This window comes from Scyliorhinus torazame, chromosome 21 (genome assembly GCF_047496885.1).
Source record: "Scyliorhinus torazame isolate Kashiwa2021f chromosome 21, sScyTor2.1, whole genome shotgun sequence".
Classification (NCBI taxonomy): Eukaryota; Metazoa; Chordata; class Chondrichthyes; order Carcharhiniformes; family Scyliorhinidae; genus Scyliorhinus; species Scyliorhinus torazame.
In genome coordinates, this window is record NC_092727.1 from 117475548 (window position 1) to 117502509 (window position 26962).

The 26962-nt window shown below is 51.5% G+C and overlaps 1 protein-coding gene across 2 annotated transcripts in view; it reads right to left on the reverse strand.

The window, feature by feature from the left end:
* LOC140398569 (thyroid hormone receptor alpha-like) overlaps positions 1-26962 on the reverse strand; it is a 433293-nt gene that overhangs the window by 108517 nt on the left and 297814 nt on the right. The window contains exon 1 of one of the 2 annotated variants that reach the window (XM_072487372.1): positions 22330-22453. The exons of the other annotated variant lie outside the window; for it this stretch is intronic. Coding sequence (XP_072343473.1) covers positions 22330-22370 — 41 coding nt within the window. The 5' untranslated portion in view covers positions 22371-22453. Of the gene's footprint in view, positions 1-22329; positions 22454-26962 lie in introns of those variants that run through there. 2 annotated transcript variants of the gene reach the window in all.

Consider the following 26962-nt stretch of genomic DNA (forward strand, 5'->3'; position numbering starts at 1 on the left):
CGGTATTGGGCGATCCGATTTACCATTTCCGCGATGCGAGGAAGGGGGTACGCATCAAGCTGCGTGAATCGGTTTATGGTCTGGCTATAATCCACGACCATCCGTTTCTTCACCCCGGACCGGATTACCACCACTTGCGCTCTCCAAGGGCTGTTGCTAGCCTCGATGACCCCCTCTCCCAGTAAACGCTGGACCTCTGACTTGATAAAAGTCATATCTTGGGCACTGTAGCGCCGGCTCCTGGTGGCGACTGGCTTACAGTCGGGAGTGAGGTTCGCGAATAGCGAGGGGGGTGCGACTTTCAGTGTCGCAAGGCAGCATACCGTGAGGGGGGCAAGGGTCCGCTGAACTTCAGTGTCAGGCTTCGGTGGCTGCACTGGAAATCAAGTCCGAGCAGCAGGGGGGCACAGAGGTGAGGGAGGATATAAAATTTGAAACGGGTGTATTTGGCGCCCTGGATCGAGAGATCCGCGATACAGTACCCCTTGATTTGTACCGAGTGGGACCCAGATGCGAGGGCTATGGTTTGGGATGCGGGATGGGTGCGTAGGGAGCAGCGCCTTACCGTTTCAGGATGGATAAAGCTCTCCATGCTCCCGGAGTCGAAGAGACATGCAGTGTCGCGCCCGTTGACCTGGACTTGCATCATCGAGTTCTGCAGGTGTTTGGGCCGAGTTTGGTCGAAGGTGATCGCACTCACTCGCGGGTAGTCCGAGTCCTCAGCCGAGTCGGACTCGTAAAACGGCCGCCGCCATCGGTCGCACGTGTCGGGTCGAGAAGATTGGCACCGACAAGATGGCCGCTCCCATGATTCACACGAGGCTGATGACGCGTCAGAAGGGGCCATGTCGGGTCGGTGCGCAGCCGCGTTGCGAGGCCTGCGGGCCTGAGAGCCTGATTTTCGGGCCGGCTGTTCTTTGTTTTTCTGGCCCCTGGGTCTGGCCAGGCAGACCCTCGTAAAATGCCCCTTCTTCCCACAGTCGCTGCAGATCGCGGAGCGGGCTGGGCAGCGTGGGCGTGGGTGCTGGCCCTGTCCGCAGAAGTAGCACCCATGGTGAGTGGGTCGCCACGCGGCGCAGGCCCATAACGTGGCTGAGTCTGAGGAAGTCCGAGGGGGGCTCGCAGAGTCCGCGGGGTACGTACCCAAGTTATGTCGGGCCACCTCCAGCGAGGAGGCGAGCGTTAGCTTGTCCTGGAGTTCTTTTGCCCCGTTTTCGAGCAGTCGCTGCCAGATGAAGGTCGAGCGGATGCCGGACACGAAAGCATCTCTGATGTGCAGGTTCATATGGACTTCCCCTGTCACATCCTGATGGTCACAGTCCCTGGCAAGCGCGGTGAGTTTCTCGACGAATTCGTCTAGCGATTGCCCCGAGCGCTGCCGGCAGGTAGAGAGCAGGGGCGTCATTCTCCGACCCCCCGCCGGGTTGGAGAATGGCCGTTGGCCGCCGTGAATCCCGCCCCCGCCCCCGCCGAAGTCTCCGGTACCGGAGATTGGGCGGGGGCGGGAATCGGGCCGCGCCGGCTGGCGGGACCCCCCGCTCAATTCTCCGGCCCGGATGGGCCGAAGTCCCGCCCAGAAATTGCCTGTCCCGCCGGCGTAAACCAAAGCTGGTATTTACCGGCGGGACCAGGCGGCGTGGGCGGGCTCCGGGGTCCTGGGGGGGGGCGCGGGGCGATCTGACCCCGGGGGGTGCCCCCACGGTGGCCTGGCCCGCGATCGGGGCACACCGATCCGCGGGCGGGCCTGTGCCGTGGGGGCACTCTTTCCCTTCCGCCTCCGCCACGGCCTCCACCATGGCGGAGGCGGAAGACTCTCCCCAGTGCGCATGCGCGGGAAACTGTCGGCGGCCGCTGACGCTCCCGCGCATGCGCCGCATTTCCGTGCCAGCTGGCGGGGCACCAAATGCCATTTCCGCCAGCTGGCGGGGCAACAAACGCCATTTCCACCAGCTGGCGGGGCGGAAATCCCTCCGGCGTCGGCCTAGCCCCTCAATGTTGGGGCTCGGCCCCCAAAGATGCGGAGCATTCCGCACCTTTGGGCCGGCGCGATGCCCGTCTGATTGGCGCCGTTTTTGGCGCCAGTCGGCGGACATCGCGCCGTTGGGGGAGAATTTCGCCCCTGGTGCCTGGCATGTACCTCGTTGATGAGTTTGACAAACCGCTTGCGGAGTAACTCGACCGCCTCTTCATAAGTCGAGCGTGGCGGAGATTCTGTGACTCACCCGGGCGTGGAGTAGACGCAGCTTGCGTGGCCCCAGGATGGGAATCTCTGCGGAGTCCAGGTAGGCCTCGAAGCACCGCAGCCAGTATTAAAAAAATGTCTTTGCCTCCGGTGTCCGTGCTTCCAGATTGAGCTTCCCTGGTTTTAGGCCTGCGTCCATCCTGATCTAGTTTAGTCTATTAAATTGAGGTACACTCAATAATGATGCTTAGAGTGTAAACGGTAAAGAAGGCTTTAATAGACTAAGAACTATGCTAGAGCGGAAACATGTGCTAACTGCTGCACAGCCCACAAGGCAGCCCCTTATATATGGCTCACAGATGGGCGGAGCCAGAGGCGGAGTCCCCAGGGTTCCAAGCCCGGTCTTAAAGGGGACATCACCTTACATGATGACAAGGCAGTAACCGTTCATCACATTCCCCAAAGCTGATATTTTCTGGGATCCCGTGTTGCCTTGTGCACCACCATGTGTGGGAGGAGAAACAGCAACTGGGTTTAAAATGTCTGTACCAGTTTAAAAAAACACATTATGTGTTCTCAAAACTTTATTTTTGCTTATAATTTTTGTCCCACTTTGTGTCAGCCTTTCCCAGTGGAGTCCCTGACCGGGATTCTCCGATATTCTGGCCAAGTGCCGACTCCGGCGTCAAAACTGGCGTGAGCGACGCCGGCGTCAACGGGCCTCCAGACCCAGGCGTTCACCCCTTCCTAGGGGGCTAGGATGGCGAAGGAGTCCTGTCCGCCGCTGAAAGCCGGCGCGCCACCGCCGTCTCCGCGCCGGCCCGCGAGCGACATGGCGGAGCCCTACAGGGGCCCGGCGTGGAGGAACATACGACCCCATGGAATGAGCCCGCCCACCGATCGATTGCTCCCGGTCGAAGATGCCTGTCCACCGTGCCGCCACGATTGGCGCCGATTCTCTGGTCACCGGAGAATCCGTGGCCTGGCTTCGGAGCGGCGAGGCGGGATTCGCGCACCCCCCCGGCAATTCTCCAACCCGGCATGGAATTGGAGAATCCCAGCCCTATTTCTACGTCTGATTTCAACTCACGTTAAAGCGTTATTTTTAATCCGCCTCATGTGTGTGTGTGTGGGTGTGAAATTGCACAATTTGACCACAGGGTGGCATTAAACTCACCACAAATCATTCCAAATATCAGTCTGAAAGGACCCGAGGATTAAAAGTTTTTGGATTGATATTTTTGGCCCTGGCGCTATGGGTTAGATTTGGAATGTGAACTCACCTCAGGTCCCAGGATGTATGATTAATTCAGCTTTATAATTGAATGTTCACTGTTAGCTCAAAGCAGTGTCTTCTCAATTGTTTCTTGGAATTGTTTGAAGAAAAACGAGTCACATTTCAGCCCTTTTATTCTGGTAAAGTTTATATTGAGCTTTTTCTTTTCCTAAGCATTGGTGACAAGAAAGATGATCTATTAATTATCCAAACTTTTAGCATTGCTTTCTGCTCTATAATAATAAGAATAAAATAGAATATTTACTATTGTCACAAGTGGGCTTACATTAACACGGCAATGACGTTACTGTGAACGTCCCCTAGTCGCCACACTCCAGCGCCTGTTCGGGGACACTGAGGGAGAATCCAGAGGGCGGGATTCTCCGCTGCCTGACGCCGAAATCGTGTTCAGTGATCAGGCGGAGAATGGGCCCCGACGCCGAAATCGGGGCTGCCGCCAGTTTGACGCCGGTCAGCCAGGCTCCGCCCCCTCGAAACTGGCGTCATCGTGATGCGCGCGGTGTTGGGGCATCATCAGTCGGCCCACCCGCGATGCTCCGCTCCCGACGGACCGAGTTCCCAATGGCGCGGGACACGTGTGGCCTCAGCCGTGCGAGGACCCGCGGGGGCCTGGCCGCTGCGGACTCTGTCCAGCGCATCCACACTCGGCCGGGGTCCGTGCCGCTGGCCGGGGGGGGGGCTTCTGCGAGGGCTGGGGGGACTGGTGGGGGGTGGCCAGGGGGTGGGCTATAGGGACGCGGTTGATGGTTCAGTCTGCGAATGGACGGCGCTATGTTGTACGGCACGGCGCTGCTGGTCGTCAGTCGTGCGCACGTGCAGCCCATGTAGTCCCTCACTGGTCCCGGAATCGGGGAAGGATTCACGTTGGTTTTGTGGTCGTAAAGGACCACACGTGCTCCACTGGCGCCAGCACTTAGCTGCTGAGAAACCAGCCCAGAATGTCCAATTCACCTAACAGCACGTCTTTCGGGACTTGTAGGAACAAACCGGAGCACCCGGAGGAAACCCACGCAGACACGGGGAGAACGTGCAGACTCCGCACAGACAGTGACCCAAGCAGGAATCGAACTGGGACCCTGCCGTTGTGAAACAACAGTGCTAACCACTGTGCTACAAATAAAAGCATTCGGCCAAAAAGGACGTCAATGAGTTCATCTTTCAAAAAAACTACAATTTTGAAGCAGTTTCTAATTATTGTTTTTTGTCTTAGCCAAGAAAATCTAATAAATAATCTTGTGGTCGTAGCTGGAGAAGGTAGATATTCTAATTACTAACATCGGTGCTGCTGAGTTGGATAGAAAGAGGGAGACAGTTTGGCAGAATGTACCGGAATGGGATCAGAGACCCATAACGAGCGTGTTTAGCCGGGTGTTTCCCAGCTTCGGTCACTGTCTGTGACCCAAGGTTCGGGCCTCAGTTGGGAACTCCCCGACAAGGCCGCACGTAGTCCTGCTTTCTGCACCGGCAAGCGGAGCCCCTCAGTGCAGAAAGAGATTGGGGCGCCATTTTTAAGTGGCATCCCGATCTCTTGACCCCCACGACACAGCCACCTTGTAGGTGAGTTGGGGCTTTGAGGGGGGGTACGGGGGTCGTGCCTGGGGGTTGAGAGATCAGGATGCCTTTTAAAATTGAGGAGTTGTCTCCTTGCACTGAGGAGTTTCGGCGAGCGGGGCTCCTCAGTGCAGGAAACGGGACTGGTTTAGCACAGTGGGCTAAACAGCTGGCTTGTAATGAAGAACAAGGCCAGCAGCGCGGGTTCAATTCCCGCACCGGCCTCCCCGAACAGGCGGCGGAATGTGGCGACTAGGGGCTTTTCACAGTAACTTCATTGAAGCCTACTTGTCACAATAAGCGATTATTATTATTAAGTGCGGCCTAGGCCACGCAGTCCCCGCTGAGACCCCACGTCTAACCGGAGTCGCGCTAGACAGCGGGTGTTTCGCGGCGCTGCGAGCGTTGGGAAACACAAGACTAAACGTGCTTGCTATGGGACATAGTTCCCATTTGGTTCGATCGCGCCCAATGTTGCCGAAGCTTTTTGTCTCGCGCTCATCAGGACAAATGCAAGAATGCTAAATTTCAAACAATCACAACGAGTTATATTGCAGGAGAAAAGGATGCTGGTTGGTTGGCAAGTTGACTCTGATTGGCCGAGGTGTTGCCATGGAGAAAGTAACGGGTGAACTATAGGCTCCCAAGCTTCCGGGTAGTTCTAATAAGGTGCAAGACTTGAACATATCCCTTCCATTTGTAGAGAACGGGACCCTGCCTATGAATGTATGTCGCTTCTGGCAAGTGGAAATGAACCATGTTATGATCTTGACTGGTTATCTTAAACTTATTATTAGGTACCAGCGCACTCAGGGTTGTTCAGCAAGTTGGAAATTATTGACGCAATAAAAAACCAACTCAATGACTTTAAGCAAGGCCCCGGGGGGAGGGGGGGGGCGGCTGATGGCTGGCTCCATTGGCCTTTTGGAGGAGGATGGGGAACATGGATCATGCATTCACTGATAATAGTTGCCATTCTGTGTTTGCTTTTTTGCTGTCTTATGAGCATAGTAAAGCTATGTTGTGCTAAGATAATGGGACCAGTCCTACCAGTCGCGCCCGTGCAGAACAAGGACGTCTATGATGAATTACTACCGCAAAGGGAACCCCCCGACGTACCCGTCCCCCGTATCAACGACCATGATGCCCCGGACGGGGAAATATCGAGATGGATGTGAAGAGCCCAACTGGAGATGTGGTCAGCTTGGGACATCGGGATGTCCAAGGATCAACAGGGGGGACTGAAGAGGTAGAATTCCGAACGGACTACAGAAGATACAAAATGGATGCCGCCTGATACAAAATGGTCTCTGTCAATGTTCTTGACCCTATGTTATTATCAGTGTCAGCTGCTGAAGTAGTAAAGCTTTGTGCAAAACAAGTGATCCACAACCAGATGCATCCGGAGAGACAATGAGCCGTTGCCAACCTTTGCCCAATGTCTGTATTCTTAGCTATTTGTAACTGACAAAGGGGCCCCAAATTGAGGAACTAGCAAGGAATGAGGAAGGGCATGTTTCAACGTGGCTGGACTATTGACCCCATGACTTTATGTAACAATTATCTACGTAATGAATTGATCGGGTAAGGCAAACTGCCAATTAGAGGCTATAGGAGCTAACTTGTAGCCGTTTAAGGCATTGAAGATGCATGGCATGTTATGAATTGTGACGCAAACAGAATTGATTGGGGATATGTAAATGCTGAATGCAAACTAATTCCGCTTTCCTTCTGTATATTAACCCAGTGCGATCTCAGCTCAGGCGAGAAAAGGTGATGCACAGACCGTGGGGGTCAAAGGCCTTTTCTCCCAGAGCTCTGAAAATTAATAAATTGCTTCTTTACTCACTCCAAAGGTCTATTCATGAATATTTTCACCTACACCCCCCCGAGTCTCTGCCAATGTGCAACTGCAGACAGTCAAGTGCCAATAGGCCATTCAAGGACAACACAATTAAGCCCAATTTTAACTTCACTTGACATCTGCTCACAGGGGACTTCAGCTGCAATAACCTGACAGTGCTCAGGAGCGAGTGGCCTATCCACCCTGAGGGGCACTGAGTCTAATTTTAGCCCTCCTACAACCACAGATGTCTGATCAGCGAACATCAGAGAGTAGGGAGAAAATCTGGATCTCCTCTGGTCCGTGTGACTCGCTTCACTCAATGAATGAACCAACATGGGAGCAACGATCTGTTTTTAAAGAGTTAGACTGACCACTGACCCTTCACCCTTTAAGTGTTGGGACATGAGTTCAAACCATAAGCCATCATGACACTTTTTAAAGTCAAATAAAACAAAATCCATAAAATCCCGACAGTGCAGAAGAAGGCCATTTGGCCTATCGAATTGGCACCGACCCTCCGAAACAGCACCCCATCCAGGCCCAATCCCCTGCCCCATTCCCGTAATCCCACCGAGCCCATGGACACTAAGGGTACAATTTAGCGCGGCCAATCCACCTAACCTGCACATCTTTGGACTGTGGGAGGAAACCCACGTAGACACTGGGAGAATGTGCAACTCCAGACAGACGGTCACCCGAGGTCGGAATCCCTGGTGGCCCGAAACGCAGGTCCCTGGTGCTGTGAGGCAGCAGTGCTAACCACTCTGCCACCGCGCCGCCCTAAAACTCATTACTTTCTGTGGACTCCCTGAGATCTCAGCTGAATAAAGCAACATGTAGCTGAATTATATAAGATTATGAGGGGCATGGATAGAGTGGATGGGCAGGCACTCTTTCCCAGGGGGGAGGGGGTCAGTCACTAGGGGGCATAGGTTTAAGGTCCGTGGGGCAAGGTTTAGAGGAGATGTGCGAGGCAGGCTTTTTACGCAGAGGGTGGTGAGTGCCTGGAACGCGTTGCCAGGGGAGGCTGTGGAAGCAGATACATTAACGGTGTTCAAAAGAAAAATTGACAAACACATGGATAGGATGGGTATCGAGGGATACGGCACAAGAAAGTGCTGAAGGTTTTGGCCAAGGTTGGTATCATGACCGGTACAGGCTTGGAGGGCTGAAGGGCCTGATCCTGTGCTGTATTGTTCTTTGTTCTTTGACAGGAAAGTCCCACGATTGGTCTTTTCTCTCTGTCGTGCTAGCCAATTGCTGCCGGGGTGTTGCCGTGATGGCTAGAATTTGTCTCAGTGCACTTGCTTTGGGGATGTGATGCTCCATCTGGCTGAACAGCCAGTCAACACCCATAATAATAATAATAATCTAGATTAGTGTCACAAGCAGGCTTACATTAACAGTGCAATGAAGTTACTGAGAAATTCCCCTAGTTGCCACACTCTGGCTCCTGTTCAGATACACAGAGAAGAATTCAGAATGTCCAAATCACCTAACAGCACATCTTCCGAGATTTGTGGTAGGAAACCGGAGCACCCGGAGGAAACCCACGCAGACACGGGGACAACTCTGCACAGTCGCCCGAGGACAGAATTGAACCCGAGGGGCGGCACGTGGCACAGTGGTTAGCACTGGGACTGCAGCGCTGAGGACCAGGGTTTGAATCCCGGCCCTGGGTCACTGTCCGTGTGGAGTTTGCACATTCTCCCCGTGTCTGCGTGGGTTTCACCCCCCACAACCAAAGATGTGCAGGTTAGGTGGATCGGCCACGCTAAATTGCCCCTTAATTTGAAAAAAATAATAATTGGGTACTCTAAATTTATTCAAAAAAAGAATTGAACCCGAGTCTCTGGCACTGTGAAGCAACAGCGCTAACCACTGTGCTACATTTGAGAAGAGAAGAAGAGGTAGATGAGAACCACCGTGGGCCTGCGATACCGGCCTTCAGCAAGAAGTCAAGGCCTGCACGAGAGCAGTCAGGAGAGGGAAAATCAATAGGGAAAGGACAGAACCAGATTTGAGCATATGTACAAATTGGCGGGACTCCATTTACAGCCACGTGACAGCATGACTCAGCCATGAATCAGACACAAAAGACTGATTATAGTAGTGCTCTCTATTTACCAGGACACCACCTAAGTTAGGGCAATTAAGGACACTTGTTAGTAATTAACTTGAGCACGTGGCTCAACTCTTTCGCGTCATCGCAGATTGTGCAATGTTGGCCGCACCTCTGCGTCTCAGAAACATGATGTGCCAGCTTTCGAGAGATTTTAACACGTGCCTGGCAAGTCACTTCCCACCATAACCACTGGAGCTGCAGTCAGAGTCCAATAACAACCTGAGAACACAATGCTGTTCTCTAGAAAGCAGATTGGGTTTAATTAATGTATCGGTAACGTTACACAAAATAGCAAATTAATTTCACTCAAGCCGACGTACGTTATTGTTCTCTTCGTTCATCATGTCTGGCCATGCCCAGTGGGAACAACAACAACAACTTGTCTTTATATGGCACCTTTCAATAGTAAATCGACCCAAGGCACTTCACAGGAGCATTACCAAACAACATTCTTTTTTTTCTGTTAATTTTTTTATTTAAATGTACTGGTACACATTCAGAGCTGGATGTTGCCAGTCCTTTTACTTGCGCTGTTTAATGTGCGCCATCAACAAAGCATTGCACTGAATGCAGATCGAGGAGACAAACTCTTGAAAATTCACCTCTCCGTCTTTCTCATTGTCCAATTTCTTCATGATTCTGTTCACAGCCTCCGCATCGTTGGCTTCCTTCACGAAGCTGCTCAGTTCCTTCGACAACAGATCTTTCAGCGCGTGGTTGCTCAGTGTGGACATTTTATCGTCTCCATCTTTGCAGGCAGACTTGTGGAAAACAACCATCATTGTCTGCATACATGTTTCCAAATCAGAACGTTTTGAGCTCATGGTGAGGCCGGAGGATCAATCTATAAACAATCTGCAGAGTCTGAAATCCAGGAGCCACCAAACAACATTTGACACCAAGCCGCGTATGGCGATATCAGGTCAGATGACCAAAAACTTGGTCAAAGAGGTCGGGTTTAAGGGGTGTCTTTGAAGAAGAGGTAGAGTGGTTTAGAGAGGGTATTCCATGACTTGGGGCAGTTGAAGGCACAGCCATCGATAGGGAAGTGATTAAAATCAGGGAAGCTCAGCAGACAATTATTGGAGGAGCGCAGGTATCTCGGAGAATCGGAGCAGATTCCAGAGATTGGGAAGGGGTGAGGCCATGGAGAGGTTTGAAAAAAAAAAAAGGGGAATTTTAAAATCACGGTGTCAACAATCGATATCGGTCAACGAGGTCAGGGATGAGGTGTGAATGGGACTTGGTGCGATTAAGACATGTGCTGCAGAATTGTGGATGACCCGAAATTTAGGCCGACCAGGAGTGTATTGGAATAGTCAAGTCTGGTGGGTCACAAAGGCTCGGATGTGGGTTTCAGCAGGAGGTGACCTGAGGCTGGTGCTGTTATGGAGGTGGAAGTAGGCGATCTTAGTGATGGTGCGGATATGTGATCGAAAGCTCATCCTGGGCTCAAATTCAGCGGCAAGACTAAGTCAGCCTGGTTTAGCCTCAGGTAGTCGCCAGGGAGAGGGACAGAGTCAGTGACTGGGAACCAAACTTGTGGCGAGGCCCAAAGACAACAAGGGCGATTTAGCGCCCGTGTCCACCATCAACAAGAACAGCGGCATGTGCGCTAAATCTCATGAGAATCGGGAAGTGGGATTCTCGCCGGTGAGATCTAATTTCCCGATTTTCACGCTCTCCCCGCCGGTAACGTAATGGAGTTCACGCCCACAATAAGCGAGAACCCCATTTTAATCGATTTACATACATTTTAATCACATTACTGAAACCCCCCACCCCTGCCACATGATTCCCATCCCCCCACCAACCCCCCAACCTCACTGAATATTCACAACCACAGTTTTCCCACTGGGCAAGCCATGCCCAGTGTCAGGAGTAATGGTTAAATGGCGGGAGACCCCCAAATCGGGCTCCTCGTCGGGCGCGAAACCTTGTGCGAGTCACCTGACCCGCGGTGTCCTGCGCGATCTACATCACACCCTCGCTGTGCGTGATCCAGATAATGATATTTAAATGGACCATTAGGCTCATTTAAATATCCAGAGACCGTATTCACCCGCCGTCCGGGAGTCACACCTGCGAGGCCTCAACTGGGCGTCATTTAGCACTGCTTTCCACAAGTGTGGACCAAGCATGGCGGCAGCTCGGACCGGGGTCACGCAGGCCATTGGAACTCCCTGGGTGGGCCAGGGACAGGGCAGGGTAATATCCTGGACAGGGGCACTGTGAGCCTGGCATTGTTACCTAGACACCCTGGCAGTGCCTATCTGGTACGGCCAGGATGCCCGACTGTCAGTGCCAAGGTGCTCAGGTGCCAGGTTGGGGCTATGCAGCCACCGAGAAACATCCCACTAAACGTGCCATTGAGGATACTTTAACTTGAGCCCCGCTGAATTGCGCCCTCCGATGTGCACTTTCAGCTGACAGCAGGGACTGTCTCCTTAGACCAAAGAGGGGGAGGCAGAGGCCCAGGTTAATGTTCTGGGGAGAAGGGTGCAAGTCCCACCCTGGTAGCTGGTGAAATTTAAATTCCATGAATGAATCTGGAATCGAAAGCTAAAGTCTCGGTAAAGGGCGACCACAACATCCATCATAGATTGTTGCAAACCCCCCCCCCATGGTTCACCACTGACCTTGACGGAAGGAAATCTGACATCTCAGCTGGTCAGGCTGACATGTGACCCCAGACCCATGGCAACATGCTCGACTCTTAACTGTCCTCTGAAATGGCCCAACAAGCCAATCAGTTCAAGGGCAGTTCGGGATGGGGCACAAATGCTGGACATGTCCACGACCCATGAAAGAATAAAGGGAAACCAGTTCGGAGATCCGACAGAGGTGATCGATATTTTGAGCGGTTTTGACAGAATGATAGGCAGAAGCTGCAGAAAGACTGGGAACCAGAGAATATGGATATAACACGGGCGGGATTCTCCGAACCTCCGAGCCGAAATCGGACCCAAGAGCGGGTCCGACACCGCTGCCCGGAGAATCGCCGGCAATCGCGTGCGCGCGGTCGACGCGGCGCCGGTCGGGGGCCATTGAAAGAGGCCCCCGTGGCGATTCGCCGAGTGCAGCTGGCCGAGTTCCCGACGGCGTGTTTCTCTCATTGTCCCACCCGTCGGGCACTCGGCACGGCGGCTGCGGACTCAGTCCGCGGCCGCCCTGGTGGGGGGTTCCTTCACCGGGGGAGCAGAGGGGATCCATGCTCCCTGCAATCCAAGTTGTACTTCTAATTTGCTGGCTTGGTTTGTCCCCTTTGAACTTTGCGGAACTGGACACCTGGAGGGGGCTAACACACCTTGGTGTTCTGAATGACCAATGATGCAACAAGCCCCTTCGAAATGCCTCTCTGAATCAGGAACGTCCTGAGATGAACCCAAACTCTGCCTCCCACCAACATGTGCCTCCTCGGATAATGCCAAAGTAGTGCATTTATCTTTTATATCGCACTTACACACCATCACAAGGTCCCCTCAAGCACAGTACTGCACAACTGCATGCCCGCATCTTAAATGGACCGCTACTTGTGCATGGCCTGTTTGCTCCCTGCACAGTACATTCTGGGTCGCTGTTCACCCATGCAGCTTAGAGGGAACACTGTCCTACGGGTGACTGCCTTTCAAGGGTTAATATCTATTTTTATTGTGCACGCTTAAGACGTTTTATTTTTATTTCCTGCATTCCCTTCTCCCCTTTTATCACCAAGAGTGGTTGACGATTCAGCCAGCGAAGGGTTAAATTGCGGGTCGGATTATTTGTGTGCAACAGTATGCCGGTCCTGCTTATTCGCATTGTGAAGTGCTGGCTCTATTCTTTGCCAAGCACTCATGTGTATTCAGCAGGGTGAAGTTCCAGACTGTTTGCCACATCCTGGGGAATTCCTCTCCAATCAGTCAGGCAGGGGTTAATGGGCGGCTTCGATTTATATCCCAACATTACAGCTTCTGTTTATTCATCAAGAAGAGAATTATTCATTTAACCAGCTCCCGCAATCTATTCAATCGATTCCTGCGGTTGGCGACAGTCCCTGGTACAACGCCATACACAGTCTGGCAGCTTGGCAATGCAATATCTCGTGTTTACTACTGTCAGCCACATGCTTCGCTGTTTTTAAATGTCACCCCGGCGCAATTTTTGGAATTCGGCTCTTTGCATCGTTCTGTTCATTCACAGAACTCGGATTTTCAGCATCCACAACCCTGTCCTCGTAAACCGTTATTGTTTCTGGTCAGCCATTGAAGAGGAATACGCAAAGTGGCCGGGGTGGGGTGAAACTGTGACAAACTCCGTGTTGATTAATATCGATGCTGATTGAGGGGGCGGGGGCGGTGGTGGTTGGCATTTCATTCAGGCTGGTTAAATATTGCACTCGTGCAAGGCAAGCGACCGTTAACATCACACTACTTAATTTCTGGTGCACAGATCGGAAATCTCACGGTACATTGCAATGCCAGTCCGCATTCACATCAACGGCAAGCAATGACCTCAATTGGTGAGGTAAAGCCTTATTAATACTGCAGAGGTTTAATCATTTAAATAAAAGGTTACGATAAATGTGCTGCAAGCACTGACAAGGCAGAAAGGCCCAGGCGGCACAGCCTTCGGGGAGGCAGATTTCAAGCGGTATAGCTCAGCTGGAGTAATCCCCCAACCCCGACTCACGACAGGAAGGTGCCATTTTTAAAAATGTGTTCCTTCAGGGGGCGTGGATATCGTTGGTCACATCAGCCTTTATTGCCCATCCCTAATTGCCCTTGAGAAGGTGGTGCTGAGCTGCCTTCTTGAACCTCTGCAGGCCACGTGGTGTAGGTACACCCACAGTGCTGTTGGGAAGGGAGTTCCAGGATTTTGACCCAGTGACAGTGAAGGAACGGCGTTGTAGTTCCAAGTCAGGATGGTGTGTGGCTTACAGGTGAACCTCCAAGTGGCGATGTTCCCATGCATCGGATGCCCCTAAACTCTGGGTGGTAGAAGTCACGGGTTTGGAAGATGTCGTTGAAGGAGCCTTGGCGAGTTGCTGCAGTGCCCCTTGTAGATGGTACACACTGCTGACCCTGTGCCTCGGTGATGAAGGGAGTGAATGTTTAAGGTGGTGGATGGGGTGCCAATCAAGCGGGCCGCACTTATCCAGTCAAGTGGATATACCATACCATTCCTGACTTGTGCATTGGAGATGGTGAACAGCATTTGGGAGTCAGGAGGTGGGTTTCTTGCCGCAGAATTCCTAGCCTCTGACCTGCTTTTGTAGCCACAGTATTTATATGGCTAGTTCAGTTCAGTTTCTGGTCAATGGTAACCCCCAGGATGTTGATGGTAGGGGTTTCAGCAATGGTAATACCACTGAATGTTACTTGCCACTAAGCAGCCCACGCCTGGATATTGTCCAGGTCTTCCTGTATTTGGACACGGGCTCCTTCAGCATCTGAGGAGTCGCGGACGGTGCCAAACATTATGCAATCATCACTTCTGACCTTAGGATGGAAGAAAGGTCATTGATTAAGCAGCTGAAGATGGTTGGGCCCAGAACATTATCCTAAGGAACACCGGCAGTGATGTGCTGGAACTCAGATGATTGACCTCTTAAAACAACCATCTTCCTTTGTGGAAGGTATGAGTTTTTAGTTGAGAGTTGTGCCCCTGATTCCCATTGACTCCAGTTTTGCGAAGGCTCATTGATGCCACATTCAGATTTTGCCTTGATGTCAAATGCAGTCATAGAATCATAGAATTTACAGTGTAGAAGGAGGCCATTTGGCCCATCGAGTCTGCACCGCCCCTTAGAAAGAGCCCCCTACTTAAGCACACTCCTCCACCCCATCCCTGCAACCCTGTCACCCAACCTAACCTTTTGGACACTAAGAGGCAATTAGCATGGTCAATCCACCTAACCTGCACATCTTTGGGCTGTGGGAGGAAACCGGAGCACCCGGAGGAAACCCACGCAGACACGGGGATGAAGTGCAAACTGCACACAGACAGTTACCAGAGGCTGGAATTGAACCCAGGACCATGGAGCTGTGAGGCAGCAGTGCTAACCACTATGCCAGCATGCCATCCAGTCGAATAAATGGTTGAATAAATGAATGGCGAGGTAGCACAGTGGTTAGCACTGTTGCTTCACAGCGCCAGCATTCCGGGTTCGATACCCGCTTGGGTCACTGTCTGTGCGGAGTCTGCACATTCCCCCCATGTCTGCGTGGGTTTCCTCCGGATGCTCCGGTTTCCTCCCACAAGTCCCGAAAAACGTGCTTGTTAGGTAAATGGGACATTCTGAATGCTCCCTCTGTGTACCCGAACAGGCGCCGGAGTGTGGGGACTCGGGGCTTTTCACGGTAACTTCATTGCAGTGTTAATGTGCGCCTACTTGTGACAACAATAAAGATTATTATGATGATTATTATTATAAATGCTGCCTTGATGTCGAGGGCAGTCACTCTCACCTCCCCCCTGGAGTTCAGCTCTTTTGTCCATGTTTGGACTAGTCTGTAATGAGGTCAGGAGCTGAGTGACCCTGGCGGAAGCCAAACTGAGCGTCTGTGAGCAGGTTATTGCTGTGTAAGTGCTGCATGATAGCACTGTCGATTACACCTTCCATCCCTTTACTGATGGTTGAGAGTTTAGGCTTCTCCTGTTTTTTTTGGACGGACATACCTGGGCAATTTTCCACATTCCTGGGAAGATACCAGTGCTGTAGCTGTACTGAAACACCCACATGATTTTAAGAAAATTATTCTTTCAAGGGATGCGGGCGTGACTGGCTAGGCCAGCATTTGTTGTCCATTCCTAATTGCCATTGAAAAGGTGGTGGTGAGCTGCCTTCTTGAACCTCTGCTGTCCATGTGGTGTAGGTACACCCACAGTGCTGTTAGGAAGGGAGTGTTCAACGAATACTACGAATACAATGTAAGAGAAGAACAATAAAGGAAATATGTAAAAATAAAACAGTGTACATTGAATAGATAGGGTCAGAATAAGTGTACTGTTTAACCTGAGAAATATCTGGTTAATGTATCACCAGGGATTAGAGGGGGTTTAAATATATTTGATACAGCAGGGAAAAGCTACAGAGCAGTAACCTCTTCTCAGAAGCTATTGAGGAGCTGCAAAATTTTTGTGTGTTTTATTGTTGGCTGCACAACAGCAGTCGCTGGATTCCAATAGGTAACCCACAGTGGAAGGACCCTGAGGCACTGAAACCGAAGAAAAACAAGACTCACATTTGTGTAGTGCCGTTCACAACCTCAAGATGTCCCAAAGCATTTTATAGCGAGTATTGCGATCTCGACATTGCTATTTTGCCATGCTGGTAACTGGTTTGCAGCTGCACTGTGCCTTGAATGATCCCCGTCTGCGGTTAACCAGCATATGAAACCATAGCCAAAACTTACCACCAATGTCTTTTTAATTGCAAAACAAGCAAATGCTGTCCTAATATTAGCAAAGTGCTCGAGAGTTTGGCCCAATGCCGCATTTGGCGTATTTACAATTTTGCAGTCTGACAGATTCGATTCTGGTGCAGGATCTCTAAAGCAAGCCAGCTCCTGGATTTAATTGTTATTTTTATTCCTCTGCAAAGAAATTGTAAAATCAAAAGGCCACTTAATAAATAAATAGATGTGGAACAGGTAGAAAAACTCTGGGAACCAGGCTGACAATTTGTTTGTGTCGGGTTTTGGATCTGTGTGCTTTCGACAAATACTTAATCTCGTTGCGTAATTAAGAAAAAAGCTCCTTCTCAGCAATATCCGCAATGGCACTCATTGCACGTCCCAGTGATGGGATTAGATGCAGATTAGATATCCGAGCAGTCACTGCAGCTGGTTCTCTGAGATGTTAGCAGATAAAGCAAATCATTCACAAAACAGCCAGTCTAAATTTGAATCAGGTCACTGTGCCTGCCAGGCAGCACCGTGCCAGGCAGCACCGTGCCAGGCAGCACCGTGCCAGGCCAATCCACGACAAACGCAAAAGTGAAATGAAGATGGTGCCTGGCATGCGGCCCGGGCCCACCAAATTCGCATTAACTCAGCAACAATGCAATTGGAAAATGTTTCCTAACTGCTTCACCCAACACCAGGACATAGGAACAGAACTCATAGCACACCGTCACCTCCCATGTCTGCTACGTAAAGACATGAGACTAAATACTGCCTCCATCATCAGGATGGCATCCCTTTCAGTACTCCATTCGAGCAGTCAGCAGGGCCCAGTTAGCCCAGCTGGCCAGGAGTTCAGCGCAGAATAATACTACCGTGGTTCAGTCTCCGAACTGGCTGAGGTAGTTTTTGAGGCCACTCCTCCCCTTCCCTCTCAGTGAGACTTTATGCCATGATTATATCGTATTATCATAAGCCACGATTGGCAACCCTCAATGAACTGTGACAATTTGGATATATGTGAACATCGAGGAGACAATGACCACTAGTACAGTGATGGAGGGGTAAATGCCCATTGACTGAATCTCAGCAATACCTGAAAAGGTGATGCCTGTGGGTGGCATGGTGGCACAGTGGTTAGCACTGCTGCTTCACAGCGCCAGGGACCTTGGGTGACTGTCCGTGTCGAGTTTGCACTTTCTCCCCGTGTCTGCGTGGGTTTCCTCCGGGCGCTCCGGTTTCCTCCAACAGTCCAAAGATGTGCAGGTTAGGTGGATTGGCCATGATAAAATTGCCCTTAGTGTCCAAAGATGTTCAGGTTAGATGGGGTTAGGGGGATAGGGTGGGGGAAGTGGGCCGAGTTAGGGTGCTCATTCAGATGGTCGGTGCAGATTGCATGGGCTGGAGGGCCTCCTTCTACACAGTACGTACTGAATGCTCTAAAACTGATTCCACAAATCATTTTGAAATGGGCAGGCTCACGAGGATGAGGAAAGTAGAGGGTGACGGACGCAAAGTGGGGATGCGGGACCAAACACGACCGCAGTTTCAAGGAGTCAAGACAGGCAGGATCGACCGAATGGCCGCTGTCTCTGTTGTAAGTTTCAATTAATATGTGAACAACAACGTTGCATTTATAAAGCGCCTTTGGGGTGATGAAATATTCCAGGGCCCTTCACAGGAGTGTTATCAAAGAAAGCTTGACATCAAGCCACCGAACAAAATCCAAGGGCACAGGAACAGAAAATTGGTCAAAGCTGAGAGCTTGTTTAAATGTGAAGAGAGAAAGAGAGACACTGAAGTTTCAGGAGAGAATTAGCAACCTGGGGCTGAGAGAGCTAACGATGAAGGGGTCACACCCATGGCTGCACAAGAGGCCAGGATTGGTGGAGCTCAGATAGCTCAGAGAATTGTTTGGCTGGAGAAGATGACAGACACAGTGAGGGGGGGAGATCATGGCAGAGTTTGAAAACAGGGAATGAATTCTCACAGTCTTGCTTCCAACTTGGCCAGCCCCATTATTATTGTCACTCTTACCTTGCCTGCCCGTTCGTTCCAAACATTGATTAACATTAATGGTCTCCCAAGGGTCCCACGTTGGCGGGTTGCAGTTTGAAAATCTAAGCTCCAGATTTGCAGCCTCCACCCTCAATAGAATGAAGTTGCCTGGTTAAGACAAAGGATCCTCTGGACATCTGGCCCACCTGGCTGTTCCTGCCAATAAGAGCCGAAGTGTCACAAAACTAAAGTCCTGCACATTATCCACTCCAAAAAGCTACATTCTGTATCAGTGAAATGCGTAGGAGGTCTCCTCATTCTGAATTCACAAATTACTGCAAAGAAACAGACCATTCGGCCCAATTGGTCCACGTTGGTGTTAATACTCCACTGAAGCCTTCCCCCCCCCCCATCCTTCCTCAGCTAACTCCGTCAGCTTTCAACTCTATTTCCTTTTCCTCCGTATGTTCATCGAACCCCTGAAACCTATCTATGCTGTTCACCCCGACCGCTCTGTGATAGAGGGTTTTACATTCTCACCACTCTCTCGGGAAAAGGAGTTTCTTCTGAATTGCCCATTGGATTTCTTGGTGACCAACTTATATCGATGGCCTCTAGCTTTGCTCTTCCCCACAAGCGGAAGCACTCTGGGAAGAATTTTCCACTCCCGCCTACATTTTGCTCGGTGTGAGAGCAAGATTTAGCTGGAGGCCAAAAGACAGTTTCCCGGCATCAGGAAATTAGTTTGGAATACTTCGGAATACCCCCCAACTTTCATAATGAATTAAAGCCGGGTTGAGTGCCCCAATGATCTCTGGCGGGAATCCCATTTTCATCTCATGACAGATAATTAAAGACTCAACGCACCAGAATCATGGCCGGGATTCTCCGATCCTGCGGCCAAGTTCTGACGCCGGCGTCAAAAGCGGCGTGAGCCACTCCGGCGTCAACGGGCCTCCAGGCCCAGGCCCCTTCCTAGGGGGGTGAGTACAGCGCCGGATTGGTGTCCACTGCTCCGGCGCTCGAAGGCCGGCGCGCCACGGCCGGCGTGAGTCCGCGCATGCGCATGGGCTCCCGTCTCCGCGCCGGCCCCAGGCAATATGGCGGAGCCCTACAGGGGCCCAGCGCGGAGGAACAATGGCCCCCCCATGGAACTAGCCTGCCCGCTGATTGGTACTCCCCCATCGTGGGCCAGGCCACCGTGGAGCCCCCCCCCCCCCCACGGAATCAGATCCCTCTGCCCCCCCCCCCCCCCAACCAGGACAGCCTCCGCAGCCAGAACTCCGAGGTCCCGCCGGGTGGGACCATACGTAACCCACGCCGGCGACTCGGCCGAACTCGGCGGGCACTCGGCCTGTTGAGGCACGGAGAATCGCCGTGGGGCACTTTCAACGTCCCTCGACCGGCGCGGCAGTGAGCGCTCGAGAATCGGCGCCGGAGAATCGGCGGGCCGCCGTCGGAGCGGCGTGGCGCGATGCTTGTGCCCCCGCCCGGGGATTCTCCGGCCCTCCGCGGGATTGGAGAATCCCGGCTCATGCCTCCACTCCTGCCCCTTCCATATTTATTGACCTGCCAGCGGGGGATGTCCCTTTCACGACTGCACTGAGGGTGCATGCACCCGGTGAGAGAGACTTCCTTCTGGACTTTCAGGTCAGTGGACGCCGCTTTTGCCTCTCTTTTACACCTTCACTGAGAGATATCGGCCGCCTGTAGCACAAGGTGTAGCAAAGGCATCAGGAAGGGGTGAGACTGAGCCAGGACTGGGGGTGGGGGGGTTGTGTGTGTGTGTCTCAGGACTGGGGGGGGGGGGGGGGCGTGGGGAGAGAAGTGAGGAGCAAAGTGGAACAGTGAATGGCTGTCTGGGTGCCGTCCAAATATGTCACCCGGACGTTGGAGCCAAGGAGGTGATGGTGGGTCAGACCTCTTCCTGCCTTCCCCGTTGCAAGATTCAGCATGCTCCTCACAGCTGCATGATTAGTGGGATGAGCAACGCAGGATCTGAAGGCCTCAGCTGGCCCATTCCCCAGCAAACATCAGTCCGACATTCGCTTCTGCCGCCAGGGATTCCGGATCGGAAAACTCTTGCCCTCCAATGCCAGTCCCACAAAATATTTCATAATTTTAAAGACGCGTTCCTCAATTTTCAGGAGGGTAGGAGATCCAACTTGTCCATTTATTCCTGGTGGATATAACCGCGCAGTCCCGGTATCATCCTTGTCTATCCTTTTCTTTGCAACTACTTCACTGTCGCTGTACCCTGTTCACAAAATGGCGACCAGAACTGAACAACGCATCCAAGTGTGGTCTAACTAAGGTTTGATGCAAGTTCAGCAAAACATCCGTACCTTTCAATTCTATCCCCCTAGAAATAAACCCTAGAGTTTTTTTTTGTGGTGTTAGGTCACAATTTTTCCATGATTTGCGAAGTTGTGCTACTAGATCCCTTTGCTCCTCCAGCCCGTTTGGAATCTTATTTTCCAAGTAATGTGTGACCTCTTTCATTTTCCCGTCAGGTTGTTTGAGCTGACATTCATTTGTTAACCTCAGGTCTATCAATAAAGCAAGAATCGTGCGGCATTTCTCCTGCACTTTGCACAACCGGTGGTTGTCTCAAAGCCCTTTGCAGCCAATACGTTTTGAGAGGTGGCCACTGCTGTAATGTAGGAAATACAGCAGCCGATTTGTGCACAGCAAGCTCCCACACACACAGCAATCTGGAAACGATCAGAGAATCGACTTTAGGGATGTGGATTGCGGGACGAATACTGGCCGGAACATAGGGGCTAATTCCCAGGGTCCTTTTCAGGATAGTGCCACGGGCTCCTTTGTAGTCACCCAAGCAGGCAGAATGGGGTCCTTGCTTCATTTGAAAGACAGCACCTCTGCCAGCCCAGCACTCCCTCAGTACCGTACTGGGAGTGCCAGCTGAGATTTTAGTGCTCAGGTCTGTAATGATGTGTATACAGGTATACCAGTGAAGGGTTAATTATTACATCTCAGTGTAATTCAAACACTAGAGGTCACCACCCGTTCCCAGTATAAATATCAGACCTCAGGGAATCTTGGGTAGTGCTAGCAGAGGAAAGCGATTGATCACAGCTCAGGGAGTAATACAGATTAGAGAGAAGTATCACGAGTACATCATTAGTTAATATTAGATTATAGATTACTGCATTAATAGTTATAGCTCTATAATGTGTGCAAACTCTATTTAATTTAATCATTATTCAATAAATTAGTTTTGTTTCAATCTGAAGATTGCTGGCTTCTTTATCGTCAACTCATCAAATCATTCTGGATCACAAGGCAAAGAATAACGATATATTACCACAAAGTGTAATATAACAAGGTCCTGGTGACTCAGGTCACAGCTGATGCCTGAAACCGTGGGTGTATAGGGGTCAGGGGTGGGTGGGGGAAGCTGGGGGACTGGGGGGGGGGGGGGGGCGGTTAAGGGAGATAGCTCACTAAACATCAGCCCGATAGATTGTAAACTCCGTGTGAAGATGCGGAACTGTGAGAGGGCAGATTGGCATTTTACAAAGCATCTCTTCACATCTCTTAGGAAGACTGTGAGGCACTTTACACAGAATAAATGGCTTTGAAGTTGGCTTGGGCACCCATCCAAATTTGTGTACAAGTCTCCGAGCAACAATCAGATGAATAACAAGTCAATCCGTTAGCCAGTCAAAATAGGTTAAAACCAAAATAAATAAAAATCAAATGACGGATCAACTCAAAAATCACAATCTTTCCTTTTTAAAACTTTGGATCACCATTTTGCTTTTGGGACAGGACACTGTTACTTCTTGTTGAAAGAAAACAAACTGTAAAAAATGCTGGGGAGGCGGGGGGGGGGGGGGGGGGCGGCTAAACTCAGACATACTTCTATACGTGGCACAGCCAACAAAGACACAGAGTCCCGACTGGACACCGTTTACTTACTGGAATAATTCAATGCAGCTTCCTTGATAGCCGGCCAACATTGGCTCTTTGTGTGTTGTTTACACCGACTCCTGACAGCACGGCAGCCAACACTGACAAAGTATCAAAGTCAGAACATAGTCCCTCTCACTTCGCTGGCTTGTCAGTAACTCTTTTTTCCGTTTCTCTCCCCCCCCCCCCCCCCAGTGTAAATGCAGGCACAATTCCATATAAGTCAACAGCTGGAGGGACTGCCCCCAAGTGTAATCCCACCTCTTAGTGGACCACCGTAACCTCAGCTGTTACTGAAGATCAAAGCCTGTCTAAATCCTCAAACTGGAATTTACCACTGATGTAGTCCGCCCCCCCCCCCCCCCCCAGTGCTGTGTAAATAATTCAGGACAGCCACCAATCCTGGCCAGCTCTGACACTGTGCAATTTATGAAGTAACAGCTTCCAGATCAGACATTGTCTCTCTCTCACTCGACTCTGCTGATGTGCAGTGGAACAGCCTGTGGCCACCACTGACAGAGCAGACTTTAGACATACACTGGCTGATTAGCGAAGGAATTTCTGCTCCCTGATCCCATCATACCACCCCCCCCCCCCCCGCCAAAACCCCCACCGCGACACTCTGACAGAAACTGTTGCTGAACATTTAAACCATCAAATCTGCACGTCACTCTGAAATGAAATGAAAATCGCTTATTGTCACAAGTAGGCTTCAATGAAGTTACTGTGAAAAGCCCCTAGTCGCCACATTCCGGCGCCTGTTCGGGGAGGCCGGTACGGAACTGAACCCGCGCTGCTGGCCTGCCATGGTCTGCATTAAAAGCCAGCTATTTAGCCCTGTGCTAAACCAGCCCCGCTACGGAGACATTGGGAGCTCACTCTGATGGTTTAGCTCTCTCTTTATGGAAGGGGGGTGGGGTGATATACCTGGCACTGGATTCTCTGCAGTCCTGCGCCAAAATCGCAGCCGGTGCGAGGGCCGAGAATCCACTTTCACGCCGTAATCGGGCCCCAAAAATCGGCGTGACCGCGGATTACGCCGCGCCGCTAGGAGGCCGTTGCCAGAGGCCCGACCAGCAATGCTCCGCTCCGGACAGCTGAACTCCCGACGGCGTGGAACTAACCACCTATTGCCGGTCGGTTTGCCGGCGTGGGGATTGGAGGCCAGGGGGGGGGCCTTCTAGGCGGCCGGGGTTTAAATCTGCGTGGTTTCAGGCTCAGGCGCACGGCCGATCGGGGGGGAGGGGGGGTCCTCTTTTCTATGTCTGGCTCCGCGGTCCAAGTCCGCCATGGAGCTCGGTGCGGCCGCTGGAGGCCACCGCCGTGCGCATGCACGGACTTCGAACCGGACGTGCGGGGGCCCGTATCTGCAGCAAAAGCTGCGAGATTCACTCCGGGTCCCTGTAGGCCCCCCTGCAGGGCACTGAATGCGTTCACCTTTCTGTGAGGAATTTCTGGAGTAAAGCGACAGCGTGGCGTGGGGACATCGTCTCATTTTGGGAGAATCCAGCCCTGATGTTCAGAGTACATTTTTAGGTATAAAGTATTCAGATGTTTGGGTTTTCTTGCACAGCCATGCTATATGCCTTTTAGTTTAGTATCGTCTGACAAGATGGCAATTTAAATTAATATTATCGACCTATTAAGTCAGGAAGTTCTTGTCGCACTGGGGATAGCATCTCCACCTCTGAACTGGAAGCTCCGGTTTCCGTCATAACCCCCAGGAGGACCATGGGGAAACCATCATCGATCGGCCCATGGAACCCGTGGAGTACTAGCTTCACAGCTAGGGCATGGAAGCCAAACAACTGGGACTTGTTATGAGCTAAGTGTAAAGTCACAGGCAAACGGTGATTTTAGAAAAGTTGGGTTTTGTTCTCCTCACTATACACACCTCCTACTCCCTGAAGTGTCTCCCGTGCCCGACCCATACGCGGGCCGGGGTATTTATATCCCAGCAGTCCTAGGAAAACGGGGGGGGGGGAAGAGAGTTGACCCCGCTCCTCACCTGGGTAAATCGTATTCTGGTGAGGCCACAGGGACTCTGATGTTGCAGATCCCTGGGCCTCATGCCAGGTTATAACGGCAACATAAAAGCCGGCCCAAAACAGGGCCTGGTGTGGCTAGCCCTCCCAGCTATGATTGTACTGGTAGCGATTGTAACTAGTGTAAATAAATCTATGTTTGTTTACCGCCAGCCTCCTCTGAGTCATTAAAGAGTCCCACCCCAGGACCTGATGGTCAAGGAAGGTGGGTTCATATCACGGCCAAACTGTTTGCGTATTGAACTGGAACTCTTTCCAACAGGCACCAATGGCTGGTGGTAACAGAGAAGAGAGTCTTGGTCAGCCATGATTGATATGGAATGGTGCGCCCTCAAACCATAAGCCTCGGCCGACAGACTACCTGTTCCCGGGGGGGGGGACAAAACGCGGTCTCATGAGATGTACAGATGTGAATCCCACCCATTATGGGCGGGATCACTTTTTAGCAGATCGGCATATTATAGCGAGACAGCTAGTTTCGCTTTAATGTGCAGATTCCTGAGGGACCCGAGGCGTTGGAATCTATCTCCTCCGCCTCAGAGACCTCGGGCGATCGGCGTTCAGTGCCAGGGTATCACCCGACCTTCTGGGCGACCCCTACGAGTGCTGTTTCGGCTGGTCACCCATTTGTATCCTCCCACTGGCGTGGGACACGCACCTCGATGCCACCGCCAACAGGGGGCGGGGTGATTGCAAACGGATTGGCGCCCTTTCCCCAACACGAGATTCTCCGCCCCATCGGGAATGCCGACTCAAGCAGCAGCGAATCCCCCCATATGTTCTGAATCGCTATGAGCTTGCTTATTGAGGGAGGCATGCTTGCATTGGAAGCTGTGCAGAGAGGGTTCACCAGGCCGATTCCTAGAATGAGGGGTTTGTCTTAGGAGGGAAGGTTGAGCAGGTTGGGCTGATACTCATTGGAGTTTGGAAGAATGAGGGGTGATCTTATTGAAACAATTTACATCCTGAGGGGGCTCGACAGGGCGGATGCTGAAAATATATTTCCCCTCATGGGGGAATGGAGAACGAGGGGGCCCAATTTCAACATAAAGGGTCTCCTATTTAAGATGGAGATCAGGAGGCATTTCCTCTCTCAGAAGACTATTATTTGCAATATTGTATGCTCGTCGGGATGTTGGTTAAAGCTGCATTATGTAGGTTTTTTTGGCTAACAAAGGATTATGGGAGGAGGCAGGAAAATGGAGTCACGCCACAATCGGATCAGCCATGATCTTACTGAATGGCAAAGCAGGTTGAGGGGCTGAATGGCCTATCCCTACTCCTATTTCTTACGAGCAATGGCGTGGAAGGTGTGCTGTTTATATTTAGTGAATCAACAGTGTCCTTGTCTCTCATCCTTTCCTACTCTGTCTCTCCCTCTTCTTTCCCACTGTCCCTCTCTCTCTCTCTCTCTCTCTCTCTCCAGAGCTCGGACCCCTCGCTGAAAGTCTGCAGAAGCTGGGCTGTTCTTGCAGCCCAGGGTTGGGGGAGGAGGGGTGGGGGGGGGGGGGGTGATGTGTAGAAGAAGCTGGGGTGACTGCGGAAGGAGTTGAGGCAGGTGTGGATGGAGCCAGGGGTGCCCCCAGAAGGGGCTGTGAAGGGGGGGTCTGTGGATGTTGCCTGGGAAGTGGGGGGATGGTGCCTGTGGAAGGAGCTGGGGTGGTTACAGATAGTCACTGGGCCGCAGATAGAATAGAAGCAGGGGTGGGGTGGGTATTGTTGTATTATGCTTCTTCGTGTAGCATAAGCTGATGTATGCTTTGACAAAGGAAGGTCCACACTTTGTAATGAGTTCAATATGTTTATTGAACTACTAATACAGTCCTTAAATGAGTTTGACTCTCCTGCTGATCTTGCTATAGTAACTCAGTCTAACTAACCAGTCTGTTCTAAGCCACATGGTGGGTGTGATGCTTCTGATCAGCCCCTGTCCTTCTCTCTAAGTGTCGCCTGTGGAAAGAGACAGAACATGTGTGCCCTGTCCTTTTATATGGGTTGCCCCCTTGTGGAAGTGTCACCTTTGGGTGTCCTATTCTATGTGTTCATTAGCTGTATGGTCTGTATGCCATTAAGTCTCTGGTGCTCCCTCTAGTGTTTACTTAGTCTTAGTGTATTTACATTAACCCCTTGTGTATTTACAGTGATGCATATCACCACAGGTATGGCATGGAGCAGGTGACACGCGGCTTCTATTCCCCCCCCCCCCCCCCCCCCCCCCCCCCCGGTTACTCACACTTGGTCAGTGGCTGGCAGCTTCCTGCTCCTGCCCTGGGTTCCTGCTCCTGGATTCTCTCCCCCCCCCACCCAGTCTGGTGACTGCACCATCAGAAAATGGCAGCGGTTGACCTGGAGTGCAGCTGGCAGGGGAATGGGCCAGAGTGCAGACGACATAAAGCCAAAAATGGTAATGCAAATCAAAACAACAAACCCTAAAACATAAATGTCGTTGAAGCAAAATAATGTCAAGTGGGGCAAATTGAGGTGCTACTGTACATTTAATTGCGTGTTTCGAGTTGACATGACTGCGCTGACACTGGCTCTAATGCAAACCTAAGCAATGAAGGTAATAGCTTTTCCCTGAACTTTAGTAGGATCAG